This window comes from Anolis sagrei, chromosome 6, assembly GCF_037176765.1.
Source record: "Anolis sagrei isolate rAnoSag1 chromosome 6, rAnoSag1.mat, whole genome shotgun sequence".
Classification (NCBI taxonomy): Eukaryota; Metazoa; Chordata; class Lepidosauria; order Squamata; family Dactyloidae; genus Anolis; species Anolis sagrei.
In genome coordinates, this window is record NC_090026.1 from 18,179,916 (window position 1) to 18,197,055 (window position 17,140).

The 17,140-nt window shown below is 43.3% G+C and overlaps 1 protein-coding gene across 1 annotated transcript in view; it reads right to left on the reverse strand.

Annotated features, from left to right (window-relative positions):
• Window positions 1-578: 578 nt before the first annotated feature.
• The window catches only part of SPHK2 (sphingosine kinase 2), a 31,244-nt gene continuing 14,682 nt past the window's right edge, over window positions 579-17,140 (reverse strand). Inside the window, exons 2-5 of the mRNA XM_060780358.2 lie at window positions 8,846-8,995; window positions 7,011-7,105; window positions 5,202-5,317; window positions 579-2,863 (exon numbers count right to left, since the gene is read on the reverse strand). Of these exons, the coding sequence (XP_060636341.2) occupies window positions 1,849-2,863; window positions 5,202-5,317; window positions 7,011-7,105; window positions 8,846-8,995 (1,376 nt within the window). The 3' untranslated portion in view covers window positions 579-1,848. The remainder of the gene's footprint in view (window positions 2,864-5,201; window positions 5,318-7,010; window positions 7,106-8,845; window positions 8,996-17,140) is intronic.

Here is a 17,140-nt window from a genome sequence, read left to right on the forward strand (position 1 = left end):
CAGTTCTGAACTTCAGAGACCTTCTATTATTTATGTCAGTGTGAGGAACTGATAAACTTTGAGATGATGCTGTCCTCCAATTCTCATCAGGGAGGACAGAAGTGGTAGCCCAGCAACATCTTAGGGAGGCGCACACCAACTGTTTTACAGGTGTACACAGAAGTGCACACCTCTTCAGAGTAAATAATTGCACGAGCAAGGATCAGCAAAGGAAGCCTTCTGGTTCCCATCCTTCTGTCTTTGCCAAATGTGGCAAAATGTGAGGGCGTTGTTGGCTTGGTCTTCCAAGGTGGACCAAAGGATTTCTATTCCACACGAAAGGGGTGTCTGGCTCAGCTTGAAGGCAGAAGAGAGGGTCACTTGAGATCAGTGGGATGGGGGAAAAGATGATCATTAAAGTGACAAGGGCTATTACAATTGGCCCCAGGAAAGGTCAGTGTTGCTCATGCGCAATCAGGTCCATATGACCATTCACCACCAAATTTTGAAACAAGAATGACGTTAGGGTAGTGGTTCTCAACCTGTGGTTCGCCAGATGTTTTGGCCTTCAACTCCCAGAAATCCTAACAGCTGGTAGACTTGCTGGGATTTCTGGGAGTTGAAGGCCAAAATACCTGGGGACCCACAGGTTGAGAACCACTGTGTTAAGGGAATGTCCCTCAATCTGCCACCTATCTAGATATGTATTAGGCTGGCAGAGATTGTATCTGGATAGGTGGCAGGTTGGAGAAGTGCCCATGCTGCCCGGGAATGATCTGGGGAACAGTCCAATATGTCTGTAGGGCACCAGGCTGGGGATGTCAGCTTAAAGACCATTTTAGTCTTGTCCTATGGAGTCTATAGGGCAGGCATGGGCAAACTTTTTTGCCTTGAGGCCGCATTGCAGGCCCAACCAGGAGGGCCGGGCCAGGAGGGAGGGGGGCCCGGGCACATGCTGGGTGGGAGAGGGCCAGGAAAGGGCAGGGCAAGGGTCATCCTCAGGTTGTTCTCCTGGCATAAGGACGGGGCTGCTCATCCCATCCTTATGCTGGGAAAAAGGCAAGACACACGACGACTGCCTCGATCCTCCTCCCCCAATCCTTGGGCTGTCCTCTTGGCATTATGCCAGGAGGAGGGTGAGAGAGGCAGTGGTTCAGACTGCACTGGAGGGCTCTCAGCTTCTGCGTGCTTTCCTCTCTTGTCTTCTTTTTGGAATAAGGAGGCATGGGCCACCATGTCCTTATGTCGATAGGACATGGTGGTAAGCGCCCAGGGGGCTGCATCTGGCCCTGGGCCTTAGTTTGCCCATGCCTGCTACAGGGGCTGGGGCAAAGCTGCTGGCAGTCCCTAGAGGAAGAGCCATGGAGAAGAAGTTGGAAAAGTGGATTAAAAAGAACTTCCAAGCAACATTTCCAAGAAACTAGGTCAGTGGGATGGCCAGAGGTGCTATTCCTTGTCAGAAAATGGTGGTGTATGGAGGAATATCACCTTTCTATCCACCAAACTAACAAAAAGGGGACCCCCTAGGGTCAAATTGCTCATTTTTGATGGGAAATGTAGACCAGACCTGAAAAATTAGGCCAATGGGGTGGGGAAAAAGTCACCCTTCAAACCTTTGCATTACTAGGATAGCAGCAGAGGATCATGGGAAAGTGGCCACTGATTTTGGCTCACAGAAGGGATCTGAAGGGCTGAAAAGAGTTTTCCAGTAAGACTGGAGGAGGCCACTGCATTTGAGAAACCATTCTTCCTCTCCCCATCCTGCCATTCCTTGTCATTTTATGCCCTTCATTGAAACAAGAAGAGTGAATGCATGTCAGACCAGATTTGCTACATGTTCCTGCAAGGGGAGGTGGGTCTGGAACTAGCTCAGAACTTTGTCACCTTCACTGGGCTGATCCCTGTGATGAGGTTGGCCACCCCATGGTGTATTTGTCCCTGGATGGGGCCGTACTCCACCCTCTCGCCATCCACCGTGATGATGCCCTTGTGGGTGAGGGGTTCGATGCGGAAGGCCCGAACTGGGATGTTGGTGACATGGGGGCAGCCTTGCTCGAAGTGAGTGCCCTTCTCCATGGCCAAGAAGAGGCGGATCAGGGCTGCCCGGGAAATGCCCGCCTTTACATAGGCCAGGTGAATGAGCCCGTCATTGAAGCAGGCAAAGGGAGCCGCATAGAGGTCAGCCCCCAAGTGAGTCTGGTAGATGGCCAACACCAGCACAAAATCATCCTCCACCGTCACCCAAGATTTGGGCACCGGCTGGTCAAGGGGGGCCAAGAAGTTGTCTGGGGGGCCACGCATCTGCCGGGTAGAAGAGGGCAAGGAGGTGGGGGCTGCCACCTCCTGGGCTCCCAGGCCGTCGGCTACCAGCTGCTCCGACAAGGTCTCGAAGCTGAAGGCGGAGGTAGGGAAGCCGGAAGAAGGAGGTGGAGAATTAGGCGAAGGGGCAGGCTCATCAGCAGACTCCAGCCCCCGGTAGCAGAAGGTGCGGCGCTCCTCGCAGAGCCCCATGTCAGAGACCGTGCGGTGGAGAGGCATCCTCTGGAAGGGGAGGCTCCCGTTGGCTGCCATTGTGATGCTGCGCAAAATAGGACGGTGGCCCGTGGAGTCCGGGGCGGGAAGATACGAGAGGCGCCCCCGGTAGGTGTTCAGGGAGGCCAGTCGGACCATGGTCCCCAAGGTGAAGCGGGCCGATCCCATGTGGCGGTACTTCTCACTCTCAATGTCCACGTCGGAGATGAAGCCCCAGGCCACGCTGAGGAAGGAGAAGGAGCGGGAGCCTGAGGAGGTGGTGATGGAGACCAGGTCCAAGGGGGACACTGCCCCGTGGCAAAGCAGGAGGGTGCAATTCGTCAACAGTTCCTGGCCCAAGGTCTGCTCAAACCTGCCCGAGAGATAAAAGAAAGGCATCAGGGTTTTGGAAGCTCATTACTCTGTCCCTCCTAAAGGGCATAGAGGGCTGTGGAGCCAGCCAAGCAGACAGAACACACATTCTATTACTTATTATTTATTTACAGTATTTATATTCTGCCCTTCTCACCCCACAGGGGACTCAGAGTGGATTTCAATGTACATATACAGGGCAAACATTCAATGCATAGACACACATCATATATAGACAGACACACAGAAGCTATTTAACATTCCAGCTTTTTCATGAGGGTATTCTGGCCACCAGGGAAGCTGTCGCTTCACTGTCCATTTGTGACACTGATGAAGTTCTTCCTCATTCTTTGCATGCTTGCTGGAGATTTTTATGGCGTTGTAAATTAGCCTCCCCGCATAAGCAGCATCTACATTTCCTACCTGACAGATGCAACAGTCTTTCAGGCTGCAAAGGTTGACAGCAAGCTACACAAATTGGTTAGAAGCTCACTGTGACAGGGTTGGCTTTGAACTCATGACCTTTTGGTCAGTAGTGATCTTAATGCAGCTGACTCCAAGCCAGCTGAGCCACAGTCCCGGTGCTTTCTAGGACGCGACATCTGCAGCCCCAGATCTATTCCATATAGAGTTGAGACATCAGACAGTTATCTGACTATTTCCTTGTAACTAGACATGAAATGATTACATCGCCAACTAACATAATGTGTGAGTATGGGGCATAGCCAGATGCTTCTCCTGTTTTTCCCTGCTTTCCACCAGGCATGAAATGGCTCAGGCAGCGGCTTTCCTAACTCTACCGTAATTACCATATATACTCAAGTATAGGCCGACGCAAATATAATCTGAGGCACCTAATTTTAACACAAAAAACTGGGAAAATGTATTGATTCGAGTGTAAGCTGAGGGTGGGAAATGTAGCAGTGACTGGTAAATTTCAAAATAAGAATAGATACCAATAAAATTATATTAATTGAGACATCAATAGGTTAAATGTTTTTGAATATTTACATAAAACTGTAATTTAAGATAAGATTGTCCAACTCTGATTGAACCATTATTCTAACCTTCTTCAAGGTTAGAATATGCATCCTTCCAATAATAGAGTAAAATAATTAATGTAATAAAATAATAAAAATAGAGTAAAATAATAAATGCAATAACAACAAAATAATAATAAATACTAAATGTAATAATAATAATAATAAAATAATAATAATAGAAAGCTGACATGATATGAGGATTTAAAGATTGTACTGCAAAGACTCTGGCACAAGCCAGTAAAGGTGGTCCCAGTGGTGATCGCCATACTGGGTGCAGTGCCTAAAGACCTTGGCCTGCACTTAAACACAATAGGCACGAACAAAATTACCATCTGTCAGCTGCAAAAGGCCACCCTACTGCGATCTGCATGCATTATTAGGCAATACATCACACAGTCCTAGACACTTCGGAAGTGTCCGATGTGTGATCCATTACAACAGCCAGCATAGTGATCTTGTTCGCTGTGTGCTAATTTTGTTGTGTTTCTAATAATAATAATAATAATGACGTGTGATCCAATTCAACAGCCAGCAGAGTGTCTGCTGTGGACTCATCTTGTTGTGTTTCAAATAATAATAATGATAATCAATAGAGTAAAATAATAAATGTAATAAAAATAATAATATCAGAGTAAAATGATAAAAAACCTTGACTCGAGTATAATCCAAGGGGGGCTTTTTCAGCTTAAAATGGGCTGAAAAACTCATTTTATACTCGAGTATATACAGTATATCTGACGGAATCTCCAGACGGCATGGTCATGGGGGGGGGATTCTGGAAAATATAATTAAAAATGTAAGTTTTCTAAGCTTTGACACACAAACCCATGGTTACTGCAAAATAAGATGGATGATGCATGATAATGTGGTGTATTGGTCAGATCGCTTGACCATAAAACTCACTTAACTCTAACCTGTTCCACAGGATTTTTACAAAGGTGAGGTGTGAAGAAATGGCAGGATACCTATTTAATAAATTATCTTAATGATGATGGATGATTGTTATCTTACCATACGCAGTGGACCAAAACAAAATTGTTCAGGAGATTGTGGCTGTTTTACAGGCAAACAGGCAATCTACTTTGAAGACTCACATTTTTGCCTGAATTCTAGATATGTGTGTACTAGCCACCATTGTTAAGGAGGAACTCTGAGCAAGCTCAATAGTACAGTTGTGTACCAGATCTCCACATAGAATAGATTATTGACCCTCATTATGCCTTGGGATTGCCACATGGGATACCACACTCGCTTCCCAGAGGAAAAGAGATGCTAAGCTTTTTAATACAGTATTACCCAGCATTAAAGTTAACTGCTGCAGCGACTGCGTTTCCAGACCCACAGGGGAGAATCCCAAGGGGCATTTTTATGGCTTCTTCCCAGTCTGGACGCTCCATCAAACCATTAATGACCTGGAAGGAAAGAAGAAACAGGTAAAAGTTCAATACTTGTAGATATTTATCTGAACTTGAAAAAGGCACGTTTTGGGGTTGTGACTCCCAGAATTTGCCAACTAGTAAGGGTGTGCTGGTTGGCCGATTCTGTTTGTGGACCAAATACCACGGTGATCCACGCTCTGGTTACATCCCGTATAGACTACTGCCATGCGCTCTATGTGAGGGTGCCTTTGAAGACAGTCCGGAAGCTTCGAATGGTTCGGCGTGCGGCAGCCAGGTTACTAACGTGAGCTGCGCTCAGGGAGCATACTGCTCCACTGTTGTGCCAGCTCCACTGGCTGCCAGTTTACTACCGGGCACAATTCAAAGTACTGGCTTTGGCCTATAAAGCCCTAAACAGTTCTGGCCCAGCTTATCTACCCACATGTATCTCTCCCTATGAACCTTCTAGGAATTTGAGATCGTCTAAGGAGGCCCTGCTCTCGATCCTGCCTGCCTCACTGGGGCGCTTGGCAGGGACAAAGACAGGGCCTTTCCAGTGGTGGCCCTTCGGCTGTGGAACTCCCTTCCCAGGGATATTAGATCGGCCCCCTCCCTCCTGACCTTTCAAAAACGTGTGAAAACCTGGCTCTTTGAGCAAGCATTTGGAGATGCAGAGTGACCAGTTAACACAAAATCATAATACGAACATGGAACGGCTAAGACTATGTAAGCAGATGAGGAATTTGGATGTAGACTTTGGTTTTTATTGATTTTTATAGTTTTTTATGGATTTTATATGTATTTATGATGTGTTTTAGTTGTCTTTATTGATATATGTATTTCTATATGGCATCTAATTGCTGCCGATCTGTACGATGCCCTGAGTCGCCTTTGGGCTGAAATGGGCGGGATAAAAATGTTGTTAATAAATAAATAAATAAATAAATAAATAAATACAAAGGTTTTCAAGTGCTGGGGAAACAAAGGGTGGTTGAAGGAACGGAGTGGAAAATTAACATTTTTAAAGAGCTGAACCCTGAATTTCTCTCCAAAAGGACTAAAAATATGACAACATACTTTTGAAAACTTCCATTATGGATCAAGTTTTAGTCGGTGTATAGCAAGACTCACTCCAAGCCATTCCAACATGGGTTCAATGATCATGGAGCACCGTTACTTTTCCGCTTTTGATCTACTCACATTTGCATGTTTTCAAACTGCAGGGTTGGCAGAAGCTAGGGCTAACAGCTGGAGCTCACCCTGCTTCCCGGATTTGAACCACCAACTTTTTGGTCAGCAAGTTCAGCAGCTCAGCGATTTAACTCGCTGTGCCACCAGGAGCTCCAGAATATACTCATCATTAAAGAGACCAAAATCTTTAATTTATGGAAAAGGAACATTACGAAATTTGTTTGGGAAGGGAAAAAAGCTAGAATTGCATACAGGAACTTAATTGATGCCGATGAGAGGGGGACTCAATTTACCAGACTTAAAAAATCTACTACAAAGCCGCTTGGATGAGCTGGCTTAGGGCAGGCCCTCATTTGAACCCCACACACATTTTTTAATTCTATGTGATATACAAAGGTTCAGCTGGAGACATGATTCTGAGAGGGGCATGAGTCTTACATGCCCCAGTTCTGAGAGACCAGGCCAGAAGAAGTTAACCAATGGTATTTCAAAGCTTATGGGACCATTGTCCATGACTGACTTTCTTAACCAGTACCTCATAAAGCAGTCCATCTCCTGAAATGGCTACAATGCCATCCCATTCAGCCAAACTGATGCTCTGTACTAGTTCCCGGGCATGGTTCTGCCTCTCTGGGGTAGAGAAAATATAAAGAAAATAACATGCAGGTGAACAACAATGCAATACTTCTTGAACATCATTTCATGATATCCTTACAACAACTGCCATCATTATCCTCAGATCATGAGGTAGAAGAACTGAAGCTGAGAGAAGGCTACTTTTGTCTCAGATTGTCTGGAAAGTTCAATACACATGGGACTGCAGGATGCTAGATTTTGTTATAACCTCCACATTGTTTAGCAGTTCCTGTTTTCAAATATTATGGCTACATTTTCTGTTTGGGTTTCACCGAAAAAATAAGAATAGCTGAGTTGCTCCAAAGACCAATGTGGTCAAAGAGCCAACAGCAATTAAGGAAGTCTATTCAGGAAGTCCCAGAATATAAACACGAAAAGAACCCACTAAAACCAATTTCTTAATTCCTGAAAAACTAGGATGTCTGGCTTGTTTTGAGATGCAAACTTGCCTCTGTTAGCACAAGCCACAGTCTGAAGCCATGCATTTTATTGGCTTAACAATTCTAGTAGGTTTAAAACAGTTTGCTGCTGTCAGAAATATTAAAAATTAACTAGGTATTTTTAATTACAAAAATGTGAGCCAAGTACTGAAAGGGTTAAATGGATACAATGACTCAGCAAAAGCTGCAGTTCAATATAAGCAGGTGTGCCTGTTGCTTAGTAGCCCTCAGTCTGTGAGAGGTTTCTGTGGGAGAAGGACCTCAGTCTGTTAGTAGGTCTCAGTATGAGAAAGCCTCAGTTAGTTCCCCCTCTGTGTGAGAGGCCTCAGTGTGAGATAAGCCTCTGTTAGTTTGCTTCAGTATGAGGTAGGCCTCAGTATGAGAAGGCCTCAGTGTTAGTTCCCCTCACTGGAGAGGCCTCAGTGTGAGGTAGGCCTCAGGTTTACGTTTGCCTGAGTGTGAGAGAGCCCTCAGTGTGAGATAGGCCTCAGTATGAGAAGATCTCAGTGTTAGTTTGCCTCAGTGTATGAGAGGCGTCAATCTGAGAGAGCCCTGAGTGTGAGAAGGCATCAGTGGGACAAACGCCTCAGTGTAAGGTAGGCCTCAGTGTAAGTAAGCCTCGGTGTGAGTAGGCCTGATGAGAGAAGCTTCGGTGAGAGAAGGTTGAAGGTGTGAAGCCCAGGTTGAAGTGTGTGAAGCTTCAGTGTGAAGGCTGCTGTGTGTAAAGCTACTGTGTGAAGCTCCTAAGTAAGTTCAGTGTGAGAAGAGGTTCTGTGAGAGTGAAGCTGTTTATTTGCATGAGAAAGAAGCCCAGCATGGAAACAAAGATGGAAGTGTAAAGAACTTTATTTGTGTTATGGAAGCCTTGTTCTTGTAAATAGTGCAATCATATTATTTTACTACAAAGAAAAGCCTCTTACGGAAGAGATAACATTGGTCTGTGTGTTTTTGTTCTCTTTATCACTTTGGGCTACTGGTGCTGGGATGTGCTGCGGCTGATAATTTACTCTGCTATACATTCATGGGGATATTTTTTTTGTTAATATGCCCACTTGCCCAACAGCTACTACATCTAAATCCAGAACCATGGCTTTTCCCATGTTTCTGTCCTGCCTGCATTAAAACAGGACCTAACAAAAGGACCAGAAGAGAAACAAACCAGGAATTGTGAAGTGAAGCCATGGTTGGATTAGTCATCTCCACTGCAGTACACAAAGCCATGGGTAATTCAATGCCACAAGGCATACTTCAGTGATGCCTTTCTAAGGCCACCTTCCTTCTGTCACAGTCTTACCTGTTTGGATCAAGTTGAAGCTGACATCAGCCTCTGTAATCATGGGCAGGATGTGATTCTGGCACCACTGGAGGGCATTGCCTTTGCCACCAAAGGGGTTTAGCAGAAGGAGCAAGCGACGTGGACGGGGCAGGAGGCTTCTGCTGATCTCTGTCAGGTGAAGAAAAGAAGCAAAGGAGTAAAGAAGTGAGCAAATAAGATTCTGGGCCCTTCCACACAGCCCTATATTCCTGAATATCAAGGCAGAAAATCCCACAATATCTGCTTTGAACTAGGTTATTTGAGTCCACACTCAGATAATTTGGGATTTTCTATCTTGATATTCTGGGATACAGGGCTGTGTGGAAGGGCCCTCTGATATCTCTGGAGCAGTCAGCAGCTGGATCTCCAGCTTGGTGCAAAACTGAATTATTTGTGAAGCAAAGCTTGAAAACATTACTTCTTTTTGTGCGACAATTTCCAGAACCCTGAGATTTGTAGTCCATGAAATATGCTGGAGCTACTTTTAACTCAATTTTCTTCTGAGGTCCCCATTATGTGTCCCGTGTTACAGATTTGCACAGAAAGATTTGGCAAATCCTCCTCACCATGACACACACAAAGGGTCCATTTCTGAAGAGATTCCTTATGCAGCTTAAAGAGGCACCTGATGCTGGAAATAAAAACAGACAAGCCACTGTGAGAGTGAATGAAGTCACAACTGGTTGCAGTAACTTGTGGCAGACACTCCTTCTGTTGTGGGTTGTGAAAACTGGGTTTGGGAACCCTTCCTTTAAATAAGAAGGGGGGACGACAATATGAGACCACAGAAATAAATGATACATTATTTTAAAATGTGGGTGGACAGCATGAATAGGAATGAGAGGGGAAATATCACCCCTTTCCATCCTTATATAGGTGCTTCAACTTCCTACCCAGCATATAGGGAAATTATATATATTGTATAAGACTCAATTTCAGTACCACCAACAGAAAAGAGCACCTTGTTTTAAGCGATGTTTATATTTGGAGGGCCCTGTTAGTGCAGCAGGTCAAACCGCTGAGCCTTGCTGACTCAAAGGTTGGCGGTTTGAATTTATGTTGCAGAGTGAGCTCTCGATGTTAGGCCCAGCTTCTGCCAACCTAGCAGTTAAAAAACATGCAAATGTGAGTAGATCAATAGGTACCACCTTGGCGGGAAGGTAATGGCGCTCCCTGCAGTCATGCTGACCACATGATCTTGGAGGCATCTACGGACAATGCCGGTTCTTCATCTTAGAAATGGAGATGAGCAACACATCCCAGAGTGAAGACGACTAGACTTAATTTCAGGGAAATCCTTTATCTTTTATTTATTTATTTATTTATTTATTTATTTATTTGGGGGGGGGGGAATCAAAACCTGAGAGGGAAGCTAATAATAATGTTTAAATATTTAAAATGATGTCCCACTTGGAGTGAGCAGGCTTGTTTTTTGTTGCCCTGGAGACCAGGACATGGAGCAATGGATTCAGGTGGCAGGAAAAAAAATATTATAAGTAAACATGAAGAAGAACATCTTGTTGGTTAGAATTGTTCAGCAGTGAAATACTATGCCTTGGAGAGTAGAGGAGTATCCTCCTCTGGGTGTTTTTAAGCAATGGGGGGATGGCCATCTTTCAGGGGTGAACTGATTGTGTTTTCTTGCATGGCAGGGGGTTGGACTGGATGGCCTTTGTGGTCTCTTCCAACTCTATGATACCATGATTCATTCTGTCTGTCTGTCTGTCTGTCTCTCTACACACACACACACACACACACACACACAAATACACTACAAGTGAAAAATGTGTATGTGGCAGATGTGTCCACTTACATAGACAGCATCCTGCCTCCACACATAGACTATAGTTCCAAAGTCACACCCTCAACTGGCATTGCAGGTTATAGTGAGCGTCATGAACATGTAGCCCAAACCCTGCCAATGTCCTCCCCAAACACTACAGCCCACCATTCAAGGAATGCTTCCACTCGCGTACCATTTCATGCTACATTTGATGTGTTTCCTCCACCACGGGCAGGCATCCCAGGGTTCCTTGTGTGGAATTTGCATGCCCATTGCCTCTCCCTTAACCCTTTCCTGCCCTGTCCTATGGCACACAGCAAGCACAGAGGAATTAATCAGAAACTGGACAGACTGGAGGAGTTTGAGGGATTGACTCTACAGGATGGAAGTTGTAGTTCAGCCTGCATAAAGGCAGAGCACTGTGACCCCCTTCGATAATGGACCTGGACCACATGGCCAGGTTTTGGGGAATTTACCTTGATTTATAGGAGTTGTATTTCACCCAAAACAAACAATGACTTTTTTCAAATAATCCAGGTACCACTTGGTACCCAAGCTTTTATACACACACACAACAGTTTTCCAGATGCTGGATTCAGGTATCAGGGGATAACATTTCCAAGCTCCGATCACACTAACTATTGCAGAAGCAGGGGGTCTGTAGCCTTTCACATACTGTTGGGAGTAATATTATTCCCCACCCCCCACGCCAATGACTAACCACGAGGATGAGAATAAATGGGAGTTGGAATCCATCAGTATCTATAAGGCTGCAGCTTCCTGAACCCTGGAGATAAACATTCCCCTCACCCTCTTGCAAAGTCATCCCCAAAACAGGGACAGCTTGCACCACAGGGCGATGACTGAGAATTTCCATGCCACAAGCTTCCTGCTGCTGGCATTTCATAGGAATGATAAAAAAGATGCTCAGCACATCCTCCGCAAAGACGGAAGGAAGAGTCAATATCAAGCAAAGAGGCCACAGCCAGGGGCTCCCGATAACTGATGCCTTGCATTACAAACAACAGCTCATTCTTAGCTCATCTGAATTCACACATGCCCAGGGGGTTTAAATGGCTTTGCTCAAGACTCAAAGAGTCTTGAAAGATCTTTAGGGCAGCACTTTCAACAATGCTAGCCATAAAAAACTACTTTTATCAAATAGTTGGTTTTTCCACTGAGAACATGACTGGATTGGCTACAGGGGAATTGCTATTTATTTTGTCCAAGTTAATTTTATGGACAATTTATGTTAGTTTGTTGTTATCTCAGTCAATTGTATAATTGGCACTGAATGTTTGCCCTATATGTGTTCTGTAATCCACCCTTGGGGAGATAGAATAGAATATAAATAAAGTATAAATAAAAGCATATTATTATCTACTAGCCGTTCCCTGCCATGCGTTGCTGTGGCCCAGTCTGTGTATATGTGTTTTGTGTGTGTATGTGTGTATATATATTTGTGTATATGTGGTTTTGCGCATGTGTTGTAATGTATTTTTATTTTGGGGCTTTTAAAGTCTCTTTTGCTGTGTTTTTCAGTGTTTTTATGAGTGATGGTCACTCGTTGGCCTGATAGGTGTATTGTGTCCAAATTTGGTGTCAATTCGTCCAGTGGTTTTTGAGTTATGTTAATCCCACAAATGAACACTACATTTTTATTTATAAAAATTGCAATAAGTTGCCCCCTTCATCCCAACTCTCATCTGTCCCCAATTCACAATACACTTTAAAAATACAGTTATGTCAAATTTATTTCAGTATCTCTTTGTTAATTGATCATTTGCCATTATTTTGACCCATATAATTGATTTACAGTTTCCATGTAATATCAAATTAATTTTATTTTTTCTTTTGCTACTCTTATCTTACATGTTAGCTTTGTTGATAGGGCTACAGGTCATATTTTGTTTAACCAATTCTTTATTGATCAATTATCTATCCCCTCCGTGCCCAAGATAAGAGTCTCACTTATCCAACCTTCACTCCCCCAACGTTCTGTATTATCAAAAACACAGTCTGCTTCCCATCTGGATCTACAGCTGTTTCAGTACACTGTGATGTTTTGGTGCTAAATTTGTAAATACAGTAATTACTACATAATGTTACCATGCATTTAACTGCTTTTCTTGTCGATTTGTTGTAAAACATAATGTTTTGGTGCTTAATTCGGAAAATTATAACGTCATTTGACGCTTAATTGGCTTTTCCTTAATCCCTCCCTATTATCAAACATTTTTGCTTATCCAACGTTCTGCCAGCCCATTTACGTTGGATAAGCGAGACTCTACTGTATTTCGAGCCTCACTGCACATAACATAAGCAACACAAGGCCTTTACTTGATAAATCTTTGAGAATGAAGTCTTCATTTGACTAATCTTTGCTTGAGAATGAGAACAAAGGTTACCAGGGAATGATGCTTAGGAGTGGCAGCATCCTTAGCATTTCACATATTTACTTACTTTTGTTTCATTACTTTAGTACTTTTCCTCACTCTACCCCATCACAGTTGTCACGAAGTACCATTAAACTCACACCCAGAGAAGAACCTGGGATATAATCACTCATTTATAAACAAACACAAAGTTCATGCAAGAATGGGTGGCGTAGTTCTCCCAGCCTTGGGATTTCTATTGTAATTCAGACAGAAACTGCACATTGAGCAGAACTGTGCATGGTTTAATGCAATATGTACCAGCTGGTTTTCATGAGAGCTAGAAACTTGCCATTCATGTTTAGGACCGAACTTCCTTAATTGTAATTAATAGAAACACCAATTACTGAGGTATTGATGTGCCATCCGATATTTAGGCTTGTGTAACTTGAAAAAAACAACACGGTGCATTATTTAATTACATCTAACCTCCTCTTGCCAAAGTTTTCTCCTTTTTCTCAGGTTCTGTTTCCAAATTGTGGTATGATCACAATCCTGGATATGCCTTATACTAAGTTGTAATTAATGGATGGGTGTAAAAGCATGCACCAATTACTGGGCCACTGACTATAACGTCCAATGTTTAGACCAGTGGTTCCCAAAAGGTGTTCTGTGGAACTCTACAGTTCCACAAAAGCATTGAAGGGGTTCTACGAAAAATCTTTAAAATCTTTTTTAAAAGTTTGTGTCTGAGTATGAAGATCTTTTTGTTCCTCTACTTTAAAAACAAAATTTGAACCTGTGCCGCTGAATGACTACTGGGAGGACTGATAGACATATACCTGTCAGTAGCCTGAAAGGCTATCGGAACAATGCTCCCCTTCATATCGATCTATTGATGGAAATCAGACTTTTTAGTTACTGCCTACACCAAAAACACATTTAGGAAGAAGTTGGATGCTGCCCCGGATTTATGTATTCAACTGTCGAACAATTAAAAAACGATTTTAAGTACAAAAACGAAACAATTTCATTCGTCACTTTAGCCGTGTAACTGATATTTTGTTGTACAAAAATAAAAGTTTGTGGTTTCATTTAAAATGTTTTCTCTTTACTACATTATAAAAAACACTCAAGCAATAGGAGGAGAAGAAAGAAGGGTTCCATGACTCAAAAGTTTGGGAACTGCTGGTTTAGACTCATGTAAATTGGAAAATATACACTGTTCATTATTTAATTACATCTGACCTCCTCTTGCTAAAATTATTTTTCCTGGAGCCCCCGGTGGCGCAGTGGGTTAAACCGCTGAACTTGCTGACCAAAAGGTCACAGGTTCGAACCCGGGGAGCGGGGTGAGCTCCCACTGTTAGCCCGAGCTTCTGCCAACCTAGCAGTTAAAGAACATGCAAATATGAGTAGATCAATAGGTATCGCTCTGGCAGGAAGGTAATGGTGCTCCATGCAGTCATGCCGGCCACATGACTTTGGAGGCACCTACGGACAACGCCTGCTCGTCGACTTAGAAATGTAGATGAGCACCAACCCTAAGAGTCGGACACGACTGGAATTAATGTCAGGGGAAAACCTTTACCTTTACCTTAGTTTCCAAAATCATAATATGATCACAATCCTAGACATCTCTCATACTAAACTGTAATTAATGGAAGGGCATAATTGTGTGCACTAATTACTGTGGCACTTACTGTGCCACCCAATGTTTACTTTAGACTCATGTAACTTGGAAAACTGTAAATGATTTCATTACAACTATCTCTTGCCAAAATGTTGTATTTTCCCTAAGATTCTGTTTCCAAAGTCATGGCATGATCACCATCCAAGATATCACGGAGATCGCAAAACTGGTTCAGACTGTAAGAAGTGAAGGATTGCAAAACTGTTACTGTATGTTGGAGTCTTTACAAGAGGTATAGTCCAAGCAGAGGCTTGTCACTTCAATAAAAACTAGAGTTTAAGAGAGGAAGTCTAAAATGCATCACATTTCACACATATTTGTGGAAGAATCAGAGAGTACCAAAGCAATAGGGCATATCATGTTTTACATGGACCTTTATAACTCAAGATCTCTGCATTTGGTAATGTAGCCTGACGGGAAAGCAATACACCATCATTATCATCAAAATAGTTTATTGTATGGGCCCAAGGCCATGACAAAAAGCACCACAATAGTATCCTCAAAGCAACAGGCACTAAAGATGCTAAACAGAAACCACAGGAAGCTGTACACAGTGGTTTTGCAGTGGATGGACAGATGTAGATTATTTTTCGCCCATAGGGTTGAATATTCAGAGAAAAATATATCCATTTCAAGGCTTAGAAGCACTCTCAGAATCCCTATCATCCATGAACATGTGAGTGGAGGAAATTTAGGAGCCTAAAAAAGGAACTTTTGAAACTCTGTGAGTGTCCTGGCTTTCCACTATGAAGTGCTCAAGGCAATTTTTATTTTGCAGGCCCATGAATACTGTATAAAGCAAACACAACAGTCTGTTAAAAGAGCTGCCAATAAAAATAATGCAGAAGCAGGAGGAAACACTTCAAATAATATGGCCATTAAGCATCTAGCCAAGATAAAACACCCGCCTAAACAAATAATTGTTCAGCGGGTGGTCAAGCAATAACACAACAGGGTGCAAAGCAGAAGACCCCCCAGGCAAGGAGGGACGTTCCACAGCTTGGTATTCCTACACAGTGCCTTCAGCCCTATACAAAAATTTGCTCCAAATAACTCTTAGTCATAAGTGGGGAGGCACAAAGGGTCACCCCAGATTGGGGAAGCTCATATAGGGAAGGGAGTTATAACAATAACCACTAGCAATTTGAATTGAACCTGGAAACAAGATTGGTAGACAGTAACACATATGCACAAATATGCATCCATAGAGAAAAATAAGTTAATTTGTAAAGAAGGATATACAAAAATGCTCCCCACATTTATATATAAAGCAAAATTGGAGAAATCTGCTCTTTACTCCAAAGGCGGGTGAACTTTTTAGCCCAGAGGCCAAATTCTAATTTGGGAAGGATGTTGAAGAGTTATATAATTCTTACCTTGGCCATTCCCCTACCAAAGTGCAGCTGAGCTTTGTGTGCATCTACTCAGGAGGAAGCCTCAATGCAACAGCTTTCAAGGTTATACAATAAAGCCCTGATCCACAAAAAAAGCCTTCTGGGCTAAAGCTGATGGAGACTGTCCACCAATCATCCATGGATCCCTTTCCAATCATGCAATTATAACGGCTTGATTCCACTTTAACTGGCATGGTTATATTTCATGGAATCCTGGGGTTTGCAGTTCCAGCACTAGAGCTCTCTGGATGAGAATTGTAAGTATCTTTCTCTTAACTACAAATCTCAGGATTACATATGACAAAGCTATGGAAGTTCAAGTGGAATAAAGTGTTATGATTACATAGTGTGGAGCACTATGTAATCACTGGGTTCGTTGAACCACATGAGATGAGAAAGGGGATACAAAATCAACCTCTGTGTTTGTCGTTTTCCATCAGGTTTCTAGAACCTATGCTGGATTACACCTCCCATCCTCCCCAACAGATCAGCTATCAGCAAATGCTGGCTTATGGTACCTTTCCTCACAACCTGATTCCAACACCAGAAGGGAGCCAAGCAGCGCTCAAAGCAAAACAAAATGGTGTAAGTTAGAAAGAGACGTGTATTTCCTTGTGCAGTTTTTAAGAATCAGAACGCTCTCAAAATGCACATACAAAGCATCCAATTTTGCAGACCAAATGGTACAGGAATGCCAACAAGATGCATATCAATGCTATAATGTTCTCTCCTTTGGCTCACACTGAAGAAATCCCATCCAGGGTGAATCTGGGGAGGCAGCTATCTAGGATTATGCAGGTCTGGCTCCATCTTCTCCATGGCTCCTCTTGAATCAGCACTGCCTGCATTGCAATCTGGGACACAGCTGAAAGAAGGCACAGTGAGCACATCACTCCTGGGTTTGTGATCATGCAGGGCAGAGGTAAATCCAGGGCAGGTTAATTGCACCCTAATTACGGGTTCTAAGGCAAACCATGCATTGATGTCTCCAGGGCCATCAGCCAAGACTCAAGCAAGGCAGAAAACTGT